Source organism: Lissotriton vulgaris, chromosome 7 (assembly GCF_964263255.1).
Source record: "Lissotriton vulgaris chromosome 7, aLisVul1.2, whole genome shotgun sequence".
In the NCBI taxonomy this organism is placed as follows: domain Eukaryota; kingdom Metazoa; phylum Chordata; class Amphibia; order Caudata; family Salamandridae; genus Lissotriton; species Lissotriton vulgaris.
The window spans coordinates 1,348,635,952-1,348,661,916 of record NC_141695.1 but is presented as its reverse complement, the minus strand read 5'-3'; the positions used below and the strand labels follow the sequence as shown (position 1 = coordinate 1,348,661,916).

Here is a 25,965-nt window from a genome sequence, read left to right as displayed (position 1 = left end):
TCCTAGTCTGGGCCTAGGAAACATAGGACGTCGGACACATGTGCTGCTGTTAGTGGCGGGTATCTAACCTGACCACGCCCAGAGCCCTGGGCCTTTTATTAACTGCTTTACATGTCCACGCTTACGTTGGACTTAACCAAGGTCCCCTTACGCTCGAGGGGCAAACTAGACAGGAACAGTGGGAGGGGGCGTGTGCTGCAGTGGTACACCCCACTGTCAGCGACACTACATTCCTCCTTTACCTAGGGATAAAACAAACTGAAAAATACAATGGCACACAAATGTCTCTCTGGTCAGTGGGTGTGCTGTAACAATTATAGCCACTGCATTCAACAAAGTTCACCAAACTGTCTCTGGAGCAGTCTCTGAATTTACTGTGAGATCCATAACATACAGGATATAAAACAGAACAGTCTTACTTAATTCTCGGCGGGGTCAACCATCTCGGTCAGTTCAACGCCAGCACTGGGCCACAAAGTCTCGGTACCTCTGGGAAGGTTTGGGGCACGGACGTAGACTGTATCTTGCTTGGCTTCGCCCTTCCGCCGTAATTGGGGGTTGTTCTTCTGACTCTCTAGCCTCGTTGACGCTGGGGTCTTCTGCCGGTCTCTCTGCCTCCTTTTCGCTCGGGGGGATGCCACTTGTCTGGTGTGTCCTGGTGTCTGTTCCGGTTGGTTCTGACGGTCTGCGCTGGGGGGTCAGGTGCCAGTCATCCAGTTCCGGGTCATCTCCTCTCTCGGGTATTTGTTTGAAGAACGAAATGTTCCTTGTGACTACTTCTCAGTTTCTGACAGCTGTGACCATTGTCCCGTTTACCTCTGTTACTCTCCAGGGGTCCAGCTCGAACGGTAGACGGAACTTCCCGCCAGGATGGCGATCCTTTAGAAGAACCTTATCCCAGACTTGGATTGGGCTGTCTGCTGCCCTCCGTCTTCGGGATGCTTCCTGGTTGTACTTGGCGCGCTGTTCCATGGACCGGTTCCTGGGGGTTGGGGCTAGCTCCCACGTGGGGTGGTGTGGGATGGTGTCGGCGATAGCCCGGTTAAAGGAGAGTCGGCTTGGGGAGACTCCTGTGGTGCAGTGTGGGGTCAGGCGATATTCTCGGAGAAATTGGTAGATGGCTAGCTCCAGACAGTGGCCATCGGCAATTGCAATTTGGATTGTTTTGTTTAAAGTTCTCATTAGCCTTTCGACCTCTCCGCTGGCCTGAGGCCATCTTGGTGTGATCCGTTTGTGTTTGATGCTATGGCTCTGCAGGTACTCTGTAAACTCGCTGCCATTGAACGGGGGTCCATTGTCAGTGCGGACTTCATCCATGAGCCCGTGGGTGGCGATGATTTTTTCAAACTTAGGGATCACTTCAGATGCCGCTGTCGATGTCACGATTTCTACTTCGGGGTAGCGAGAGAAGTCATCTACTACGACGAGCATGTACTTGCCCCCGGGGAGGCTGCCGAAGTCTGCACTCACTCGTACCCACGGGACGTTGGCCCTTCTTCGGTGATCACTGGTGCTGGAGGGTTTGGTAGGCTCGTCGCTAGGCACACTGGACAACTATGGACCACTTCTTCGACTGCCCTGTCGAGTCTTGGGAACCACAACTTGCTTCGGAGTCTGTTTTTAGACTTGACGATCCCTTGGTGTGACCCGTGTGCCAACAAGGCAGCTTGTTGGGCGAGGCTGCTGGGCAATACAAGGCGAGGGCCTCTCAGGAGGCATCCTTCGGCTGAGATGGATAGTTCGTGCCTGACTTGATACAGGGCCTTCAGGACGGCTTGGGCGTCTGGAGTGCGAAAAGATGCCGGGCTCTGCAGCGCCTTCCAGTCGCCAGATTCTATGGCAAGGATCGCAATCTGGAGGCAGTCATCTTTGGTGGCCCTCGCTACTTCCTCCAGGGACATCGGTCGTGGTCTTGACCGTTCGACGATTAGCCGGACGTATTCTTCTGTGGCTGCTGCTTCGGCTGCCTCAGCTTCGGTGACTGGATGGGCGTGCCTTGATAGATAATCCGCGGGGTTCCGCGTACCGGGCCGGTATTCCACTGTAAACTGGAACTCCTGCAACTGCAGCACACATTTCTCGATTCTCAGAGGTGGGCGAGAGGAAGAGCCTTGGAAGAGTGGTATGAGGGGCTTATGATCGGTGATCACTGAGAAAGGACGTCCATAGGAGGTAAATATGGAAATGGCGGCACCCCCATAGAATGGCGATGGCCTCTCGCTCAATTTGCGAGTAGCGTTGTTCGGTAGGCGTCAGTGTACGGCTGGCGTACGCCACAGGGGCCCACTCTCCGCATGCCTGTTGTTGCGATAGGACGGCCCCGAGGCCGGTGGGGGTGGCATCAACTAGCAGTTGTGATTCGTGTTGCGGGTTGAAATAGGCCAGGGTTGTGTCGGCCGACAGAGCTGCTTTAGTGTTTGTAAATGACTCTTGTTGTTCCGGGCCCCACGTCCAGGCGGCATTTGACTTTGTGAGGTCGCGGAGGGGCCCTGTCAGGTCTGACAGATCCTTGATGAAGCGCCCGCAGTATGTCACCATACCCAGGAAGCTGCGGACGGCCGTCACAGATGTGGGGGCTGGCGCGTTGTGGATGTCCTTGACTTTCTCTGGGTCTGGGCCCACTCCTTGATCGGAGAACCTGTATCCGAAAAAGCTGATGTCTTTGCGTAGAAATTCACATTTGTCCTTGTGGAGGGTTAGTCCTCTCTCCTTCAGTCGGTTGAATACTGCTTGGAGGCGTCTGATGTGTTCTTCCAAGGTCGGGGCCTGTACCAGAATATCATCGCTCACATTGAGCACTCCGTCGAGGCCTTGCAGGACATTGTGAATGATGTTTTGAAATACCTCCGCTGCGCTTGATATGCCGAAGTTTAGCCTCGTGTATCTCCACAGGCCTGCGTGGGTGGAGAAGGTCGTGATCGGGCGCGAGTCTGGGTGAAGGGGAATCTGATGGTATCCCGACCTCAGGTCCATCTTGGAGAACCACTTGGACCCTGCGAGCTCCCCAATGATGTTGTCAATGGTCGGCGTCAGGTGACGCTCTCTTAATTGCTAGGTTGGGGAGGCGCATATCCACGCATATTCTTACTGCCTCGGGTTGCTTTGGCCACTACAATGGGAGATACCCACGGTGTGGGTCCAGTCACTCGTTCGATAATGCCAGCCTGTTCAAGCATCCTCAGCTCGGCTTCCACTTTGGGCCGGAGGTGAAAAGAGATCCGTCTGTGCCGGTGGGCTACTGGGGCCACTGACTGGTCAATGTGGAGTCGGACGGGGGGGCCTCGTAAGCATCCGATGCCCTCGAACAGCGAGGAGTGTTCTGAAACCAGATGATCCAATCCTTGGGCTTGTACTGTTAGAGCAAAGTGTATGAGCCCGAGCTCCTGTGCTGTTCTGCAACCAAGAAGGAACCCTGACCCTTCTTTGGATACGTAGATTTTTGTCTGTAGCTGCGTTGAGTCGTGGGACACAGCCGTCCGGAATACTCCGCACAGGCGCAATGGGCGCCGGGTTCCGTAGGCAAACACTTGCACTCTTGTGGGGTGCAGTGTGGGGGCATTTTCGAGGCATTGGTACACGCTGGCGGCCATGAGGTTTATCGTTGCGCCGGTGTCGATGAGGGCTCTGACTGCTTGGCCATGCACTTGGACGGTGCACATTGGTTCGGTCGAAGACGTGGCTGCTAGGGTATTGAGCATGCGCACCACGTGGACTGACGCGGCGTCTTAGTCGTCCATGTCGCTGCTGTTTGACGTGTTCGGTAGTGGCGCCATTTGTCGCACCCTCCTGGGTGGGCCACTCTGCTTCTTCCTTTGCGACGATAGGCAGACGCTCGTAAAGTGATTGGCTTTGCCACACGCGCTGCAGATCTTGCCATGGGCTGGGCAGGCGCCTTTGTGGGGAGTGGCACCTCCGCACCACATGCAGGTTTGATCGTGGGTGGACTGGGCCTGCTTCGGTCGCCCTTTTCTGGGAGGTCTCATCCGGTTGTCTGCAGGTTGCGATTTGATGGCGCACACGGGTTCCATCTTGACTGTGACCGCTGGTTTCGGCTCCATGTGGGCAGCACGGGCCTTGGAAAGTTCTTTAGACCGCCCCAGGGCTAGGATGTCGCTCATAGACATGGCGTCCGTTTCTAGCACCCTCTCTCGCAGTTTCAGGGAGGCGCACCCCTGTATGAACTGGGCGCGAATTTCATCCTCCGCATCCGGGAGAGTGCACGTGCTGGCTAACTTCTTGAGCCGAGCGTAGAACACATCTACGGACTCCTCTGGGAGTTGGCGTGCTTGGCGGAGTAGGAAGCGTTCGTAATCCGCGCTGGCGAACGGCTCAAAATACCTTGTGATGGCGTCTCGTAGGGTGTTATACGTGTGAGGCGGGTCTCCCTCTGTAATGTCTTTGGAGATGTCGTGGATGGCTTCACCCCCTAGGTGTAACAGCATTGCGCGCCATCGTTCTGCTGCAATGTCCGCTGCGATTAAGTAATTTTCTAGCCGCTCTACCCACTTCCTCCACCGGGCAGCCTGGGAAGGGGGGGTTCCAGTGACCGCGAATGGTTCCAAAGGCGGTACGTTGGCCATGATGGCCGACACTCAGCAGGGGAGGTCGGCAGGGGGGCTTTAGGCAGTTGCAGCAGGCCCCAGCAGCCGCCAGACGAGGAGCAAGCACAGTTGGAGGCCTGCCGGTGCAGTGGAGGGCTTGCAGGCCCCGTTCCACGGGAAGTGTGAGGTTTGGAAGGGCCGATGACACGCGTGATGCGTGAGGATTGGCAGGGAGGCCGCGTAGCGCGTCAGACACGTGGTGCGGGGCGCACACAGCGCATGCGCGGGCCCGGGGACTGAGACGTGGCTTGGGGGCTGGAGGCCGCGGGCAGCGGGCAGACGCCTTGGGGGTACCTGGCAGTGGCGCACAGGGCCACGCAGCAGCGGAAGTCCGTGGACGGCAGGGAGGCCGGGCGAAGGCGCTCCGGGGGCACCGGCAGTCACTTCCGAAGGCAGCAGCAGGTAGGCCGGCGGCGACGCCGGGGTGGGCCACGGAGGGCAGGCGCTGGGGAGAGCGCCACGCAGGCTGGACTGGAGGTTGGCAGCCAGGAACAGTGTGAGCGGTGGCGGCAGGGCACGCAGTGGGCCGGACAAACAGCCACCTCGTCGCCAGTGTAATGTCCTAGTCTGGGCCTAGGAAACATAGGACGCCGGACACATGTGCTGCTGTTAGTGGCGGGTATCTAACCTGACCACGCCCAGAGCCCTGGGCCTTTTATTAACTGCTTTACGTGTCCACGCTTACGTTGGACTCAACCAAGGTCCCCTTACGCTCGAGGGCAAACTAGACAGGAACAGTGGGAGGGGGCGTGTGCTGCAGTGGTACACCCCACTGTCAGCGACACTACATGATGCTAACCCAGCACAAAATGTTTGAAAATCTACCCGTAACTGTGCTCTATTTTCGAATCGGACTCATTTCAGTGAAGCTCTTACTGGTCGTCGCAAGAGAGAGTAGAGCTTCAGCCCCATTAGGCAGCAGGGAAGAAGACCATGTTTTCATGATGTGAGGCTCATGCCACTGAAAGATGGGTTGATGCAGACCAGGGGACAAGTTTATTAAAAAGTGTTGGAGTGCACTACTCATCGGTTGAATCAAAGGGAGAGCTGAACAGCATCACATCTGCTAAGATATGGGTCTGTTTATCTCTCCCACTGCACTTGTGTAATTTTATCTGCCTCGTGCCACAGAAATACAGGGTGTGTGACATTTATCAAAGATTTTATTATTGTAGTACAAAATGCCGTGCTTAGACAGCGCTTAAAGCTTGTCCAAATTTGTCTAGATGCTGTACAGTACGGCAAAGTTGGAAAAGTTTGGAGAAAACTAAAACTTTTCTCCAAAGTTAAGCCTGCCTTGAGGATGTGCTTTTTTTATGCAATGTCCAGTTTACAAATGTTAATAGATAGAGGCCTGCAGCAAAACCATGGGTGTTTGCAGGTGAAAGCTATGTACCAGTCATGGTATGCCCTTTCGATGCAATTCAGTGCATATCACTACTTTATATTATTTAGGGGCGACTTTCAAGTACAAAAACTTGTTTGCACTGGAAAGTAAATCTGAAAATCAACAATTTGCGCCAGTTTGCGTCACTTAAATATGGCCCCAGGTGCAGTATGTGTTGTGGCTCGGTCACCCTGTTCCTTTTCTCTGCAACCTTAACTTCCCCACTGGAAGCAGAACCGTATCGGAGACAAAGACACAGGAAGCCAAGAGGCGGAATATTCTCTGGCTGCGTCATGAGAGAGTTGTATAGCTCTATTCTAGAAGGAAGACTGGCTTAAGATTGGTAATTATGGGAACAACAGATTACTTATGCTTCTGACGTAAGCAGAGTTATTGAAGGTGCTTCATAATTTCATAACATTTCACACTCCCAAAGTTGAAATGGTTTGATGATGTTGCTCAACTTTTAATTGGAGGCCTTCCAGGTGGCAAGAAGCCAAAGGCATTACATCCTGATAAATTGACAAAGGAATTGTTTTTCCATGTGCACAGGGAGATTAATTGATTTGTCCAGAATCACAAGATTCTGTGCCAATGCCAAGACTCCAACCCTGCTCCCGATTCGGTAGCTCTGGCCGCTGTGCCACATCCTATCCCCTACCATGACAAGTGATGCAGAATTTAATTTTTGTTTCCATTGGCTTATTTTTTAATTCCCTTTCGCTTCCGACTACATAAAGAGCTGTGCAGCTGTATTATGCTTCTTCCTGAGTGTGGGACTCCCAAATCTTGTTTAATGTGTTTTTTCTAAATTGAATAGTAAATCCTGTGTTGGTATTTCACATTGTGCTAGACGTTTTCCATCACCTTTGCGATTTCTTTGGAAGTAACAGGTGCAGACCATATTTGCACTTTTTTTAGCGCCGCCTTGCAGGTTTAATATTTTTTAGCCCAACTCAGTGCAGCAACCAAAGCTGCTGTGCTGCTTTGCACAAGAAGGAGAAAGCAATGCAAAGCCACGTTTATTCACAGCACTGACAAAGCCAATAGGTGTTGCCTTTGAGATGTATTGGCTAAACAAATGCCTTTTTTCATATTGCACAGAATCGGCTGTGAAGCATGAATAAAAGAAAAAAAAAACGTTCACGGACTCTGCCACTATGTCATCTTGTAGGCTCGCATGCATGCCATATTTTTTATTTACCAATCCACGATGGATCCATAATTAAAGCAGAAAAAAACTTAAGTAGAGACAAAACACTTATTTAGAAAGCAAACAGGCCGGCTTCAATTTTCTGCCTGGACCTCCCAAAAAAAAGTATAAATGTTCAAGTTAAAAAATAGAACTGTGGGGGTGTGATGCAACGGAGGAGGTGTAGCAACATGGAGAGGATGGGGAGGAGAAAGCAACAACAAAGGGAGAGCAATACAGGGGACAGGAAGAAGCACACAAGCGAGAGACAGCAATATGGATGCAAGGGAGGGAGAAGCACACGGGCGAAAGAGAGCAACACAGGGGTATGGGAAGCCCACTGATGACAGACAACACGGAGCGTGGAAGGAGAGAAGCACACAATGGAGACAACTGGAGATCACGTGCATTGCCACTTGCACTCTCAGTGCTTTAGCAAAAATAAAAAATAGTTCCCTAAAAGTGAGTAGTTGAAGGTCTCAAGTAAAGAGGGTATGCTGCAGAGGAGGGATAAACAAAGGCAGGACAAACACAAGTTAGACAAGGCAAGCCATAGAATACCAAGCAAGCAAATGAGAAGGACATTTAAGCCAGCCAATGGTAAGGAATGGGAGGGCTTTGAGCTCGTTGTAAGTTCTTGGCTCGCTTACAATATATTGTTTTTAAACAGAGAGCTGTGATGTCAGGTAGGCTTGATCTAAAAATGGCCTGCTGCTTCGGTCATCCTCTATGTTGGCGCAGTGTTAAGGTTGCCGTGCACAACACACAACAATTGAACTATGGTACATTGGTGTGTGTATGCTGTCTAGCACAGGATTTGTACTGGAAACATACCATCCTAGCACAAAATCCTATGTCTAGACAACTGAAAAATTCTACACATTGTATGTAAGCTGTGCACCGCCGCACCTAAGCAATGTGTAAAATGTTTTAATCAATGAAGGCATTTCTCCTGGTCAGTGCCGATTTCAAGAGATATTTCTTTTTGATGCAAAGTCTGGTCTTTGTAGATTGGGGGGCATATTTACAATAAACTGGTGAAGCGCAGTGTTACTCCAAAATTGGTAACTCTGCGCTCCGACAATTTTTAAATGCAGGGATGCGCCCTTTTGCTAGGGTGTCTGTGCTGCAGGGATGATTGTTTATGTGCAGGAAGGGACTATGTGGGTTATGGACAAGTTAAGGGTGCATTCCAAAATTATACATATTATCAGTTACTATGGGCCTATCGAAGATGAGGTCTCCTCTCTTCGAGAAATGTATGATTTATTTATGGATTTTATTACCGTGCTTGTATGTATTTTATCTGCACTTTTATGGTCAACAACCGAAATAAAGTTATCAAATGATGACGTAATGATTTATTTCAACTGATAGATGGGCAGGTTATAATTGGGGGTGACTTTAGTATAATTCAAGACATCAAACTTGGTTGTTCACATGCTAATAAGCAGCAAAATTCTCAGTCACTATACTGGGTTAGAAAATTGTACAGTGATCATGCCATGTTGCATCCTTGGCTAGCTGATCATCAGCAAGATACAATTTGTACAGGCTTTTCAAAACAATATAATTTGGCATCTAGAATTGACTTTTTTCTAATTTCCAACCTAAGGAATAGAATAGAGTTAGGCATTTTGTCAAATCCCTTTTCAGACCCCTTAGTCACCTATATTCAGGTACTGTTTAAAGAAGCGGGGTCCCAACAACCACAATGGAGCCACGATCTTTCATTATTGACGGAGGAGTCTTGGATTTCGGTAATGCGCACCACCATACACTAATCGTTTTATTGAAAGGTAGGTATTGCCTCGTTTTTCATGGTCTGGGGGCATTCAAAGCATTTCTTCGAGGCAAAGCAATTTTGTGTAGAGCCCAAATAATAGTAAGAGACCAGGTCAGGGCCTTGAAGCTTGAGCTAGATCAGGCTACGTATGTGAACTCCACTGACCAGGTATCTGGAATGGAGATCAGGCCGTCAAATGTGAAGGGTTTTTTTATATTTAAGGAAATTGTAAATCAACAGAACTGCATTTAAAATCTTTATGGAGAAAGTGAGCATATAGGGCTCTACTTGGCATGGTCCGTTAGAAAATAAATAAATAAGGAGAACATTAAAGCTATCTATGATGAAGCGGAAGGATGTGGTTGTTGAGCCTGATCAGGTTGGCAAAGTGTTTATCGATCATTATACAAGATTGTATACTCCACCCAAGAGACACTTCTCAGCTTCTATTGAGAAGTATTTGCACTGTATCCGATTGCCGACTCTCTCAAATGAGGCGCAAGCCAGTATCATGTCTCCTTTTATGTACATATAAATACTGAATACATTTAGAACCTCCCCTAATGCAAAAGTCTGTGGATGCGATGGGCTACCGGCAGAAATCTATAAGCTATTTGAAGTACAAATACTTAGATCTTAGTAATCTTATTTAACAAGATTCTTGCACGATGTAAGCTTCCTAGTTCTTTTTCAGCTGCAGTAATCATTAGCTTCTTTAAGAAAGACAAGCCTGCAGAAAAACCTGGGTCTTATTGCCCTACGAGTTTGTTGAATAGCGACTACAAACTATTTACTAAAATAATCATGGTCAGGGTAGCTCCGCTAGCATCAAGTATCATTCATCTGGACCAACGTGAATGCCTGCCAGGCAGACTAATTTCATCCAACGCCAATGCTCTATTACAAGCGACGGATTACTGCTCTAATAATTCCATAACAGCGGCTGGTATGTTGAACACTGGAAAGGCTTTTGATTTAGTGCAAAGGCTATAAAGGCAGTGTTTTGCAAATGCAGAGGGATGGGAGTAATTTGCCCCTCACAGACCAAGATCATTACATTCTCAAGTCATTTGTGAGGATTCACAGAAGGAATCCTGCCCTAGTAATCTATATGAAGCAGGTTTTCTAAAAACTGACAAGTTGCTGCATATGTTGCAGTGCCAAAAAATAGGATCACAGCACAGCGCTGTTTAAAAACGATGACTGCTTTGTGCCCTGCACTTTAGTACATCTAACCCTAGGTTCTTACAGAGTAATTCACTAAAAGTTCAGTGGTCAGATTTGCCTGCCTACAGCAGTCACTTTGGAGTTTTGAGTGAACCAGAAGGGACATGGAGGCAATCTTTTCCTTTCTCATGCAGTTCCTGCCGAATGGCAAAGGGAGTACTCAGTGGTAGTCAGGGCTTTAAGTGGGATGAAAAAACTGGGGGGGGGGGGGTCCTCAAAGGGGCGTGGCCAGTGTAATTAGGGGCGTGGCTTTAAAACACTTATGCAAAAAATCTGTTTAGCATAGTGTGCCGCCCGACTTGTATTTTGCTGTTTCTGTCATTGCATCCAGATATGTGATACAACAAGTAACAGCATACTTACAACAAGTAAGTACTATTTGCTTTGTCAATGGTTATTAGTTGCATAAGATAAATAAGCTGCAACTATGGCTTGTTACAAATAATATTGAAAAAGCTTCCAATTAAAGCCCTGGTGACCCTACCACAATGTTGCTGCTCTTTCAAAAAGAGACGGGAAATCCATAAAGAAAATGACTCTTTAAAGGATTTCCCTTCCCCCAAAACGCTCAACTGGCATGACGTCATGCCGTAACTTCTCCGCTAGTGAGAAGTGACGTCAGGCAACATCAATGTGCTTGCTATCTCGAAAGGGGTCTCAATCGGGCTGTTTTGCACCCTGGCACTTTTTTCCAGACTACAGTGACAGCAAACTACTGTCACTGCAGTCCGGAAAAGATACGGGCCACCTGTGCCAGGGCTCAAAACAGAGCCCGATAGAGATCCGTTTCGAGGTCCCCTTTAAAAAACTGCCGGTGCTCGGACCCCTGGAGACCCGGCTCACTTAAAGCCCTTGAGGGAATAATGCCTATACTCACACAAATCTTACAGTGTAATATACAGCACCATGCTCTTTCCTGGCGCAACTCCCACTGAGTGGAACCCAGAATGTTGTGCGGGCACCATAATTCAAAATGATGAGTGATTTTGGGTGAAGTCATTTTCTTTCACAATGCAGACAATACCCTTCCTCAAAGTGATGCGGCAAGCACTGAGGGATGCCGCCTTCCTTCCTATCGCCATCCAAGTGCATGTTGTGAAATGCAGTTCCTATTGAGTGATGCATGGAGCACCTCATCAGATTGGTCCTTCCTATATGCAGCCTCTGCAGAGGCAAACAAGGGGCAGATTTATCAAGACTTTCCTCCGCAGCAAAGTCATGCAGAGCGCAGCAAAGCAGCGTAAAGTCTTGATAAAGTATTTACTTTCCTGCAATTTGTTTTGTGCTGGGAAGCTGTCACTGAAGTAGCACAAATAGCTCTTCTGCTACTTTACATTAAGGGGGCTTTTTTTGGGCATTCTAGCGCTACCACCATGGATTTTGACACAAAGCCAAATCTCCAAAGATTGGCAGACTTGCCTTTGCATAAAAATGGACACCTTAAGACTGATGTTAAGTAAGAGAGATGCATTTATTTCTCCTAACATTTCATACATTGCATGTTTACCCTTCCAGTACAAAATCTAAGCTAGACATCATGCACACACCTTTGCACTATGGTACAAAGGGGGGCAAAGCATAAGGCAGCCTGTTTGTGCGTCAGACCCAAGGAAGAAAGCAGCAGCCGTGCATCAATGGTAAATATGACTGAGCATTGGCCCCCTAGAGCAACGCAGCACAGCAATTTTGGTTGCTCAGCTGCACTGCACTTTTGTTTTAAGAAATCTACCACAGGATGTTCTGTTGCGTGCAGTTTTTCATCTTAGTGCAGTTACTACCAAAGAACAAGGCTGGTAGCGAGACATCTTATGACAAGAGGGGAGGGGAGGAGAAGAGGCCAGAATGGCCCAAAGCTGATTAAAATGGTTACCTGACAGGCATCCTTGGCTCCACTCACGTATCCGGCACAGATCATATCATACATGACTTCGTGTTGCTCACCGCTGGACGAGGGATAGACCCGGTATAAGCATTTGCATGTTCGCTGACTAATGAGAGGTACCATGGCCGCCTGGAGAGTCTGAGGACTAGGAAGGGACACTGCAAGTACAAAGAAACACTGTCACTCGAACGCTCATTTCTATGCGATAGACAACATATTGCATTTTGATCGTCAACAAGAAAGCCACTTTATTCAGGTCTATCTTCCTCATTGCAGTGCTTACATTAGGAGTGTGAATCAGAACTGAAAAGTGCACAATCACTCTAGCACTATGACTCAAGCATGTATCTTGAGTCTCCCCCCTAGCCAAGAAACCCCAAATGTGTTAAGTTGTTTATCTGCTTCCCAGAGACAGACTTCCCATGGATCAAGATATATAGCCATGAGCCTGTGCTTTTTAGGTTATTTTTTTCTTTTTATACCAATTATTTAAAAAGTTATAGATTCCTGTTTAAGGAAACTTTAGTTCTTAGGATAGGAACGCCTAGGACTTTGGTGGACTGCTGTGCCAGCTAGAGTGGCACCAGTGTATAATGTAAGGATAGTATTCTTATCTAAGCAGGCTTCCACTGTGCAGTCTTCTAACACTTCTGGCCTTGGTCAAATCTTCCTTCAAGTCCCTGACTGCAAAGGGAGAAGGAGCAACTTGCTTCATCTGAGAAAGGCATTTTTCTCCAAGTTTAATGTTCTGTTCTTTCGGTGACGCCTTTCCTTGCAGGGACTGGTAGGTTAGAACACTTAATTGTGCAGCTTTTGCAGATGTTTGTATAGAGCCTGCAGGTTGTGGACTCAGGTCACCCCTAGATTGACTAAGGCTGTCTGCTCGCAGGGGGCTTAGCTTGAGGGGGGTGTTTGGGGTGTTCCACCCCCCTAAAAAATGTATTCTGTAGTAAGTAGTTGGGTGCGAGGGTTTTAAGTCCTGTATGGAGAAGTGTCTGTCGGATTTCACCTGGGATTTTTAAATGTCCACACTGACAAAAAAAACACAAACACACACTCACTCTTTTCTCTGTTTTGAAGGCCTTAAAAATGTTGTCTAGTTTGAAAAATTTGTTTTAAGTGCTTCTAACACTCTTCCATCCTCTCTTTCCACAGCCCCCCTCATGTTCTACTTCTCGTATAATGTGTTCTAACAAGATATACCAGCGTGACTGTTGAAAAATGTGAAGCTCAACCCCCACCCCGATCGTATTGACCAAGCTACACCCCTGTCTGCACTGTGGATGCAATCACTCCTTTTGCATAGACTGGCATTGATTGCACTTTTTTCTTACAGCACTTTAAGGCTGGAAGTGCTAGTGGCGAGTGCTTCACAAAATTCTCTACAAGTTGGAGCCATCAGGGTGGCTCAGTGACACAAACGCCAGCTCTAGCATCTGATATCATCTAACTCACGTGTTCAAATCCCAGCACTGATTCTCTACTTTAAAAATTATCCAATGCTAGTCAACCGAGTACAATTAAATGGAATTAATACTAGTAACACCTGTTATTTACAACACCTACAAAAAGAAGTACTGGTTGAAAAAAGTTATTAATGTTCTTGTTCAAATGCCTCCTTGTCTACCTTACCTTTTATTAGTATTGTATTTCATTGTAATTTATTCGATGCAATTTATTTTTTTATAAATTTTGGGCGTTTGGTCTGAGCAGGCCAGGTTTCCTCTACAAGAGGATTGTAGCACCCTTTCATACTTTATGTGAAAAACGTTACCATAAGGAACGGTGGAGGAACTTTCCGAAATTCTATTTATTTCTATGTTTCACTTGTCGGTGTATTTTAGCATGTTCACCCTGTGATCTGGTTTATTAATATTGCTAAGCCCCTTCTCATTGATATTGTCTTTACAGTCTCTGTGTTTTACATGTATTCAGCATATTTCAGAATAATGTACTATTATATGGACTGATTTAAATATGTTGTATCTATACAGTGAAAACGTAGCCAAAAGGCAGTGGAGAGGTAAACAGAGTCAAAGGCAACGAGTCAGTCATCAAGTGATTGGAGATCTAGAATGGCCCTGAGAGCGGAAGTGGACGGTGACTTTGCAATGAGAGTCTGGGTCACGATTTCACAAGCAGTCCTGGGCCATAAAGTGCCTTAGACTTCCAGTTACAGTTACCCGTGTTAAGCTCTTTGATCTCATGAAGTTTAGGCTTACAGTGTTGGTGATGTTTTTCAGTCTTCTCCATCTTGGGTGAAGGAAGCTCCTTGGAGAATGCCAAAGCAGTTGTTTTCTTGTAAGGACTATGCGCAAATATTTATTTGCCAAAACGATGATATATAAGTCCATATTTTAAATATAAGATTCCTGACCACACTTACAACGTCCATACATAACTGGCTCGTGTAGCAGTTTCTGAAAGAAGGTTGGATGGAAAGTGGACAGTTGCATCCCTCATGCACCTCCTATTGCGGCTGCTCGTCTGGTCACAACGAAGGGCAGATGGCTTCTTCTACTACTGTGATGAGGGGAGTAATTATCAAAATGGACTGATTGTGGCACTCCTTCATGACACACGTGCTTACATTCGATTGATTTAGGATAGTGGAATGACATTGAAAAAAGAGGTATTGTTTTTATTGCGACTAGCGATTTTATTTCAGGATCAAAATGGTTTGGATGTACCTTCCCCTGGTTGTACCTACATGAGGGCAGCTTAGCTTTCGGTTTTCAGGAAATAACCTTGCTTTGCAAGACATGCAGGCAAGAATATCTATTGTTTTGGTGACCAGGTCAATTCTCACTTGGATGTTTGGGGACAGCAGACACATGAATTTCACTTCTCCTGTATTTAGGCGATAAATGAACATCTCTTGCCCTCATCATATTGTTTCTTTGCTTTCTGTAATCAGGTTTCAGATCAGGAACCGGGGGGACAGTTGCTACACTCTCAAGGAGAGACTGAATTGTATCCGATCATGCTTTCTTGATTTTAGCCTGTCGTGGTAGATGGCACAGAAGCTGCGTCAGTCACACACGGTTAGCCCTTTTCAATTCTATGTCTATTCTACAGCTGCAATTCAGGAGTTTATTTGACTGTTGTACTCTGTTAATGTCAGGCTTCTGGTGAAAGTATTGGCCATGATGTTACGTACATAGTATTAATTTCTTGGGAGAGAACCCTGTGCATATGAATTCGCCTTCACATAGCCCTCTTTCAGAGGGGCATCTAATCTCTAGTTCTTTTTATCATCCCTTGTTTCTGGGTCAGGGTTTGTGAACCCTCCTGAGCCCTTCCTTGGCCATACTGGTATTAGGCTTCTTTCTTTTTTTCTTTCTGGGGTAGGATCTCTAATCAGTGGTCATTCTGACATGTTGGCTGCTACTTAGCTAAAAAGACGCTCCAGACCCAAGGCCCACATTAGAAGAAAGTCAACAGCATTCTAATCCTTTGACCGTATATCACCATCCTAGTGATTCAGTGACAATGTGGTATCATCCACATAGAGCTATAAGCTAATGCTCAGAATAGAAGAGTGTTCCTATTGGAGCAGAACCAAGGTTGATTTGCACATGGCCGCTCTCTGCCTGGAGTAGTCAATTCACTTCTAGCTCATAAACAGTGGATATGCAAACTATTTGCAGGACATTTGCTACTGTTCTGCTTTTTGTGGTTGATGCTACAATAATACTCAGAGCCCCATGTTCTTACAGAATCTCTTAAACTGTTTCTCTTAATTTTTTTGAAAGGGATCCCTACAATTTCTAATACTAAATCCAAATGCATGGGTCTTAACCCCCACAAGAGTTTTTGAAGCAACATTTTTCATGCTATCAGCCTGCTCAAAAGGGTTTTATGTCTTCACTACCATGGCATGCAATATCAAGTAGTCTAGGGGTGACTGAAAAAGAGTGATTTGTTTTTAAATAGTGCAGGAGTCCCTGCACAATCGCACTTGTTAGAATGGCTGAGCAGTAAAACACAACTTTAAAGTATATAGGACACTGTAGACTCTAGCAGCCCCGAATGGCTGAGAAATGTGGGTATAGGCATAGGCACATTTTAGAAAAGTGATTACTATTAAAAATGCACTCTCAAAATGTATATTTGTGGAGTCCACCCAGGGAAAAGGTGAGCGAGAGAGGGAGAGAGTGTGTGCACGCGTGTATGTTGTTTCTGGTGGAGAGTGCAGTTAGATTCAGTGACAGTCGGCAGAATGTAGATTCTAAGCCAAGTTGGAAAGAAACTGACAACAATACTCTGATATATTACCAGTGATCTTCATTACACAAGGGCATGCTCTTTGTGAATACAAACACAACATGGCTCAGAATCTCCATTTTGCGGACTATCACTAACCAACAGCACTCTCTACCAAGAAACACACTCACATACAAACATTCTCTAGCTCTCTTTATCCCTCATTGAGCGTAACGCAGACGTATACTCAGTGAGTCATAGAAGCTACATCTTAGAGCTCACTCACTCCAAGACAGCTCTAGTAATCCATAATACAGGTAGGTTTTGGAAAGCAAGGTAGCAGCATTACCACCACTCATACTAAACCACTGTCCTTACCCGAACTTTAAGGAAAGTGACCCCATTGCCACATGAAAATACCAGAATCTTAATCAATTAATATGTCCGTAGATCTGTGTCACAGCCTGCTCACAGACGCCTTCCTCATTGTTTGACCTTATGCTTGCCTTTTTTCAACTCCTGCTTCAGCCTCCTGCTCAGGAAGACATTGTTGGTAGACACCCGAGTGGTGGCACCAACTGCATTTGTAGGCATTATTGTTTATTCTGTTCCAAGACACTTTCCTTCACAGATAACACCCAACTAGGTCCTAGATGATGTGATCCCCTACAGAACTATCCTCCTGCAGGTTCGACTGTACTCAAAGAGAACGCAAGCCTGAATTCAGTACAGCTAAGGCACTCATCAACTCACTAGTGCTGAGCAGACTTGATTACTGCAATAGTCTATGAGTGAGCTTCTCTTAATATGTGTTTGCTACACTCAGTAAGGTCCTATATTCTGCATACAGAACCTTATGCAGTCTTCCTAGACAGACTCAGACCTCATCAAATGGACATCAAGCTGGCTAGTTTGTAGCCACAACAGAACCATTTACAAGCTACTGATGCTTCAGTGGCATCATCCTGAACTAACGCTCCTACACCATTTGGTGATATGCTCCACCCTAGAACTCATACAGGCAGGGCCCGCTCCTCCATTCGAGCTGAGGAGCGTCTCCCGACTGCTTTCTCGCAGTGCGAGAAGCAGAAATAAAAATGGTATTTGAAATACCATTTTATGTTTCTGTTTCTCGCACTGCGAGAAAGCAGAAGGCAGGGTTTGCCTGGTTGGGGGCGGGCAGTTGTGCGAGTCAGGGAGGAGTGGCTTGCCCACTGTTGTACACCCCGACTGTTTGGTCGGCCCTCTGGGGCCGACCAAACCAGTCAGGCGCACTGTACATTTTCTGTATGTAGGCTGCATGCAGACAACATAGAGAAAATGGCCCCCTACACGCTGTCCGCACCAATCACAACGCTGCCAAAGGGAAGGGAGCATGCCTGTTTCTGTTCAGGAGCCAGAAAACGCCAAAAGCGGGGACCAGGGCCAGGAGCAGAAGTGGTGGTGCAGGACCCGGTCAGGTAAGTTTTTATTTTATTTTTATTTACCCCCCCCACTCCCTCTGTGAGTATTGTGAGCCGTGACTGCATACAGGGTAGCAAGAATCTCATATATGCATGCAGTAGGCAGCCCTGTAGCACATCCAGGTTCCGGCCCTCCTACCGTATAGATCTTATACAGTCAAACCAGACAGAGTCATGGAGGGGCTTTCCTGCCAGGCAGGCCTAGCTGCATGGTTTAACAGACCCACTGATGGATAAAGAATGGATCGAGGCATGTGTACTTACTAGAAGGGTGTCATGCAATGCCAGGTTTAAACTGATCCACTTAAAGTCACTTTCACTGAACTTACTTGATACCAGCTAAGCTGAGTAGGATGTATTTGGGCAGGTAGGTGGGGTGCCTGAGGCGTGGGCACCCCTTTTGGAGGTGTGCACGTTTTGGGTGCTGTTGACAGCGAGGCTGGGGAGGGTGATTGGTATAGTGAAGGAGGCCCCAGACGGTGTCTATTGGACATACTTAAAATGCCCCGGAGAGGGCCGATGTGCTGGAAGTTCTTGCAGGTGGCGCTGGTGATTGTAAAGCTGCGCATAGCAATGGGATGGTTGGGACAGAGCCCCAATGTTGTTGCAGCAGATTAGCGATACATTGAGTGGGCCCTAGCTGGGATACGCATGGGCTGGCTAGGAAACATGACAGAGTGAGGGAAGATTTGGACACTTGGGTGGCGCTACTGGAGGCTCTTCAGGTGGCCAAGGAGGGCACCCTGGATCTGGCTACGCAAGTCCAGACAGTGGATGCGAGGACCTAATACATACACATTGAGGGGGGATGACAATGCAGCCATGGCAAGGCCTGCAGCACAGGAGCAAGCCTTTGGCTACCAGTGGTGGGATGAAGGGGACTTCAGGAGTTCTCTGGTAAATTCACCAACTGAGGAAAAAGATTGATTATGTATGGTTTTCGATATGGGGGTGTATGACCTAGCTGGGTGCTGGAGAAACTTATAACTGGGGACTCTGTAACACTGTGGTCTTTGATGCGGACTTGTTGTGTATCAGAGAGAACAAAACATTTTTAAACCCTGAGGATATGTGGAAAGTCTCTGCACTGCTGAAAGCATTACAAGGCTTCACCAGTAGTAGAATTTGCTCTACCCGAATGCCAATTACGTAAAAGTATGTTTTAAGGACAGTGAGCCACTGCTCTTGCTCCCAGTGCATATGTAGGTGAGAACCTTTCTTGCTGTCAGAGAATTTATATTGGTAGTCAATAGAAGCGTTATTTTACTTACAATGCATCTGGAGAGAGAGAGAGAGAGAGAGAAAGTGGGCATCAAAATACATGCATGCTGAATCTTTTCTTACCTGTTTGATGAATGTTGCCCCAACCGCTAACTGTGCACATCATTCCCACTGGGAACTGGGTTTCACCGCATGGAAGGGCGATGGGCTGAATTTTATCAGACAGAGTAACTTCTCTCTCCAGAGTTACCACAGCAATGTCACCGCTTCCTCCTTCTACGTAGTCTGAATTGATTTCAACATGTGTCACCTTCACTGCAACCATGCTGGCATCTGGGACTTGCAACGAGGTGATCCCAAGCCTTATCAGGTATTCTTTTAGATCGTGATCTCTAGAAGATAACAGAATGTTCTGTAAAATGAGCTGATCACCGTAAACAAAAGCCTGTTTTTATCTAAATAAAATTTGTCAGGTACAACATCAATAAACATTTTTTAAAATCCACATTTTCAAGCAGGCAAATGAAAAAAAATGGGAATTCAGTCTTGCAGTAATTCAGAAAACTATGTCCATTTAGCAATGAAAGCTTTAGATAGCTGTCTACGTTGAACCATATATAAATTCAGACGCATAACTTTCCAAACTCCCATAGTATACCTGACTGGTAAGTAGGGGAGGTAGCACCAACCATTTACTGGCAGTTACGAAGTCGGCCACATAAGTTATTTAATAAACAGTGTATATACAGAAGTACTCTTGGTGTACCTAAAGATACTTAGCAACAGAACAAATCAAACAAAGGCGTGATAGGATCTTGTTCCAAGGTTCTGGTAGCTTAGGCCATGCCCTAAAGGCATGCACGAGACCAACTTCTGTTTCTTATCGACCCAACCATGTTAGAAGATGGAAGGCAACCCTATTTATGGAGTTTCAAGCGGTTACAGTAACCATGGTTCAAGCTTAGATACTATTGTAATTTATATTTGTCTATTTCCCCTAAATCCACAGATCACCTCTCACTGCGGCTGGTCAAATTTGATGAATTTGATTTGCAATAGCTTTATCCAAAGTGCTGTATAATTACTTAAATAGTATATCAATTATTCGAATGATGGCAAAATAGACCATAAAGAAACAAGAAAATTTACACAGAATACCAAGTTGACAAGAAGAAAAAGAACAGTAATAATAACAGTCGAAATAATAAGCTTCAATTGTAAAGTCACAGATTCTTGACACCCCCATCAAAATGAGAAGGGAATGAAGAAGTGCTAAATCTATTACCCTAGCATTTAGTTGCAACCACAGCCCCTTGTCCTCAACAATAGGAAGGCATCACTGACATCCAGCTGCAACTGGGAACCCATGGTAGATGAAAATCTCCAGCAAAGGGAGAAAGGTGTTGCAACTTATTCAGACAGTGGTACATCGAAATGAGGCAAGTTGACAAGTCACCCGCAGCTGGCCCGGTTGGGAGGCGTTACTAACCAAGGAACACCCTTCCCCAACCCCACATGCCCAAGTTGGAGAACATTTAACACCACAGAAGTGACCTTCGAAAACGCAGCAAAAAAGCTTAGCTCTAGGTTAAAGAAGCCATGAAGAGGAAGCAGATACTTGAAAATTCATAGTTCAACAAGGCATTTCACTGCTAAAGCAAGCCATAGCCATGCCATAGCTGAAAGAAGAAAACCCTGGAAAGGAGATGAAAACCCCAGAACTGCAGCGCTTCCTTGACTACTGCAGCTGTGTGATCACACGACTGCAACTCTACACAACATGCGCCTTCAGAAAAGACAAGAACAGGAAACCTGGCGGAGGAGTTGATGAAGCAGACGCCATTCCAGAGGTTGCCTCCATGTCAGTTCCTATGAGGTGCATTGGTATTTAGTGCCAAATAATAGCTACCAAGTGTGCCCAGAGTCAAATAACTGATTACCGGGAGACTTAAGGGCATAGAATTTTAGTGCATGACAAGTTACACAAGTCTTCAAAGACTAAATAACTTTATATGATATGCCTCTAAATGGCAACACAAGCAGCCCCATGTAAGTTTCAGCCATTTTGGGTCTCGTCAGTAGGGTCAAACTTGTGTCCAGTGGGGCACACAGCATAAAACCATGCCTGGGCATACCCTCTGCACTCAGAAAATTACACTGAGGAATATAAAAAAAAGTGATTAATGGAATGACTGAATTAATCTCAGCCACTGATATTTACTCAGGTTGAATGAGGTCCATTTTTTCCCCCACTATGCCACCTCAAACAGCAGCCATCCAGATTCAAATCAATCTTGGTCCTGCTTTAATAGGAACAATCAAGCCCAAACAAACATGCCAACTCCCCTCTTAATGGGAACACAAGCATCCTAGACTGGTCTTAGCCCTTTTTGGCCTCGTCAGTAGGTGTCAGCTTGAGTACTGTGGCACAGTGAGCACAAGACCCATGTCTGGGCATACACATCGCACTTAGGCTGAAGCTGAGGGGAAGACAAAAACAAGTGATTTGTTTATTGATTTAATTAATCTAAGCCACTGGTTATTACTCTAGGCCACAGTCTAGTACAGTGGCTGTTTGGAATGGACTATTCCCAGGGTCAGTATTGATTTGCAGAAGGTGGGCTCCTGTCTAGAGTGGCAGAGTAGGCGATAAACAATGGGTGGGAATGCTACACGGGTCAATTGCTGGTGGTTTAAACCATTTGCAAGCCTTCCTACCATCACGTTTTGAATATCTGATGTAACACCCTCACGTTTCTAGGCTTCACTTGCATTGTACATAAATGGCTGTCAGCCTACCCCTCTGGCTGTTCATTCTCAGCTGCCAGGGATTCCAAGCTGTCCTTCCATAGTAGCCTTGTTTTCTTGCTCTCTGCACTACCTCCTTGGGGGACAATATCTCCTTATTTAGGTTCCTGTAACGCCCTTTTGCAGGTGAGACAGATGAACGCCGCCATTGCCTCATGTTTTCATACCCTGAAGATGCTGAGGAACATTTCAAAAGGTTCTCAAGCAGCACCTGGAAAACTGTCACGCATGCCCTTGTCACAAGCAAGCTGGACTAAAGGAACACCCTAAATGCTTCGACCAACAAAAAACTCACCAAAAGGCTGCAGACCATATAGAACTTGACGGCCAGAATTGCTCTCAACCTCTCTTACCGCACTCACATTACATGACACCTGATGGAGCTCCACTGGTTCCCCATACAAAAACAAGCAGTTTAAACTCCTCACCCACACTTTCAAGGCACTATATAACACTGGCTCAACATACCGCAACAATCGCATCTGCTTTCACAAACCTTGCAGACACTTCTGCTCATTCAAACTCTTACTTGCAGAAATCTCACGCATACGGAAAACCAGATCTAGTTTTCTCCTACAATGCTCCTAAAGCGTGGAACGACTTGCAGCTACACATAAGAGCCTCCTCCTCCCTTATTGAAGCCAGCCAGAAGCTGAAGACCTTATTCGAGTAGTCACACTAGGTCCTAGGCAGGGCCGGACTGGGAACAACAACCGGCCCTGGCAAAGTGCTCGACCGGCCCCCCCTCCCCCTCGGGGGGTTTGGAGGTGCCACCGAGCTCTTTGCCGGGGCCCGTTGTCGGACGATTTTGGTACAGGGCCAAAACAGCACTGTAACAAAAACTGCCCCCAGGGAGCAAAAACCAGCCCCCACCCGTGCGGCGCACCGGGGAATGCCCGGTGCCCGCTATGGCCAGTCCGGGCCTGGTCCTAGGTTTGACTAGTCACACCTGCTCTGTGCTAGAATACCATCCCTTGTAATAGTGTGCTTTACAAATGTGTATAGCATTACATAACTTCCAAATCTTTTTCTAGTTTCCTACTTTCTCACACCTCATTCAGTCACAGGTATCGGTCTCAAGGCCATCTTCCATTGGATGATCTTATAGTCCCTCATATAAAATCTGGGGTATATTTTGGTCCCTTCTGGAGTTTGGGATGGATTGTTCCCATGAGAAGCAGGGTCAGGACTGATTTACATAAGGCGGGCCTCAGTCTAGAGTGGCACAGTGAGCAAAAAACAATAGGTTGAAGGCATCCTAGAGTTACGGCCAGTGGTTTACACTGTTTGCAAACCTTCCTCTCATCATATCATCATCTTTTGTGTGTTCGATGTACCGCCTTAAGTGGATAAAGGTATGCCCAGACATGGATATCATGCTCCCTGTGCCCTAGAATCCAAGCTATTTATCACGTAGGAGGCCGAACAAGATCGAAACTGGTCTGAGGATGCTTCTGATCCTTTCTGGAAGGGACATTTCCCTGGCAGTTTGGGATGGATTGTTCTTACGAGGAGCACGTCAGTACTGATTTGCTTAAGGTGGGCATCTGCCTAGAGTGGGACAGTAGGTAACAAGTTATGGATTGGAATGCTATCCAGAGATATTGCCAGTGATTTTGACTATTTGCAAGCATTCCTCCTATCACTGTTCGTGTATCTGATGAAACAACCTCAACTCTCTAGGCATCACTGCAAATGCACACAATTGACTCATCCTACCACACTAGTAGTTTTTTCTCGGCTGCTAGGGACTCCAATCTGTCCTTGCCATAGCCCCCCTCCTTTTCTTACTTTCTGTACTACTTCCTAGGGAGACCTTATCTCTTTAGCCATGTTCTGATGCCATCTTTATGCAGATGGCACCCAAATCTTTTTCTCATTTCCTACTTTCACTCACCTCTTTCAGACACATACCAGTCTCATGGCTATCTTATATTGATTGGACGGCTCATGTTAAATGCTTCTAAAATTGAGGCTCAGTTATTTCCCTGCATATTTGTACCTTTCTCTCACCTGACTAAATCCACTTCCACCATGACATTTTCCACCCCTGCCAGACTCCTTATGGTTTTTTTAATCATAATAAAAAAACATGGTTTCCTTTTTTACTGCCACAGCCATAGCAGCCGGATACCAAGCACTCAATACAATATGTGGATGAATTTAGCAAATCTTTAATACAGCTAATGTACTCATCAACTCACTAGTGCTGAGCAGACTGGATTACTGCAATAGTCCATGAGTGAGCTTCCATTAATATGTATTTGGTAAACTCAACAAGGTCCTTTATACTGCATTCATGAACCTTGTGCAGTCTTCCTAGACAGACTCAGACCTCATCAAATGGACATCAAGCTGGATAGCTTGCAACCAAACAGGGCCATTTACGAGCTACTGATGCTTCAGTGGTATCATCCTGAACTAGCGCTCCAACCCCATGCGCTGATACACTCTATCCGAGAACTGAAACAGGGTAGCAAGAATCTCATAGTTCCACGCAGTAGGCTGCTCGGTACCACATCCGGGTTCCGGCTCTCCAACCTTATAGATCCTGTACACTTGAACACACTAATGCCAGGCACTTGTGCACCTCCCTGCAAGAGTTCAACAACCTATTAAAATGCAATTTCTTGCGACTGGAATGTCAACAGTGAGGAGTGCACCACTTATCACAAACTGCAGTAAACATCGGCATTCTATCCTTCTAGGGACAGTTTAGTGTTTAAATCAGCCTGCCCTCGCCAGTGATATAAAGACAGTGGGCATGAATAATTCCACATTACTACTGAGCATTTAGGTTGAATGGTACCACCTGTCCTTGGTTACATGTACCACAGTTTCTTCTCTAAAAGTGTATATTCAAACAGTTTTACATTTTGTTTTTACAAACAATCAACACCCGTTCAGGCAGCTGAACCGAACATCCCAGCACTGGCCATTCCTAACACCATCCCCCTCGCAGGCCCTAGAAACTGTCTTGTACCAGCCCCGAAATCCAGAGCCCAAACCTCCGACAAAGGGCGCCATGGCAGGTTGATCTAGACTGAAGATACAGGAGTGACAGTCGGGGCTTGCAACTTCCTACAGAGCAAGAACCCCTGCAGCCAGCAGCAAGAAGAAGTCAGAGACTTAGAGAACTGTCAAGCGGCCCTGACCCGCTGCCAGTGCCCCGTGTTGCCCAGGCAACCACCTAATGTCGCGCTCTCAGAAAACGCAAGAGCTTCCATCATGAAGTCAGGCAAGACAGTTTGGCCCTGTGGAGTGAGACAATGCACGCATCTGTCCAGCCCCCTGAAAATGCCAGTCTGATAATAGTGGATACAGGAACCCTGGAATGAAAACATGTACAATTCGTTCTGGGAATTAGGCTATTTTAGAGAAGCAATAAAATGTTTGAATTCAACTGCAGTCTAATAAAGAAAGTGTCAATATCATGTAAATTACTTTAGGTTTCAAAACAGTGGTTTTACTGACGAAACGGAGAGAATATAGAAGAGAGCAGCAAATTGTAATCATATGGCTCAGGCACACATTTACAAACCCAGGCTCAGGGAGCCCATACGTGATTTACTGAGAGACAGTGCAGAAAAAAGAAAGTAGCCCTACAAAAGGCATGAAGCAGACATTGGGCAGACCAATCAACCACGCACAAGAATGAACACAGAGATCTGACCACAGGCTGAAATAGTAACCCAAAAGAGAGAGTATCCGATCCCCTTGTGCTGCAGTGGTGGCAATGCAGTGACCGAATCTAGTCATTGTAGGGATGCAAGTATGGACGCAAGATGATGCTTATTGAGGAATGCATGGAGACAGGAGCTTTAATCTTGTATGTGCTGACGGTATGCACTAATGAAAAAAATGTGTTAAATAAATATAGATAAATTAGGTTTTCGACCATGTGCAGTGTGTTTCAGAGGGAAAAGGCCTAGCCAGAGGACCTGGTCAAAGGCCAGTCCCCGCCTTCAACTCCTGCTGTGCTCAGTCAAAGGTCATTCGTAGTGAGATATATCCACACAGGGTCTGGTCACATGTGAGGCAATAAGTGATGTCATTGATGATACCATCCCTAATGCCACTTGTAGAACCACATGTAAGGTCATGAATAGCGCATTGGCGGAGAGTTATGGCTGTGTTGCTATCTATAACCGGTGATGGTGTTAAGAAGCTTTGGGTGGAGTCCTCTTCCGCT

General features: G+C 46.5%; 1 protein-coding gene across 6 annotated transcripts in view; it reads right to left on the bottom strand.

Annotated features, from left to right (window-relative positions):
- LOC147703666 (prostasin-like) overlaps window positions 1-25,965 on the bottom strand; it is an 80,757-nt gene that overhangs the window by 9,105 nt on the left and 45,687 nt on the right. For all 6 annotated transcript variants that reach the window (XM_086932003.1, XM_086932005.1, XM_086932008.1 and 3 more), the window contains exons 4-5: window positions 19,089-19,357; window positions 12,064-12,233 (exon numbers count right to left, since the gene is read on the bottom strand). In XM_086932003.1, the coding sequence (XP_086788129.1) occupies window positions 12,064-12,233; window positions 19,089-19,357 (439 nt within the window). The remainder of the gene's footprint in view (window positions 1-12,063; window positions 12,234-19,088; window positions 19,358-25,965) is intronic.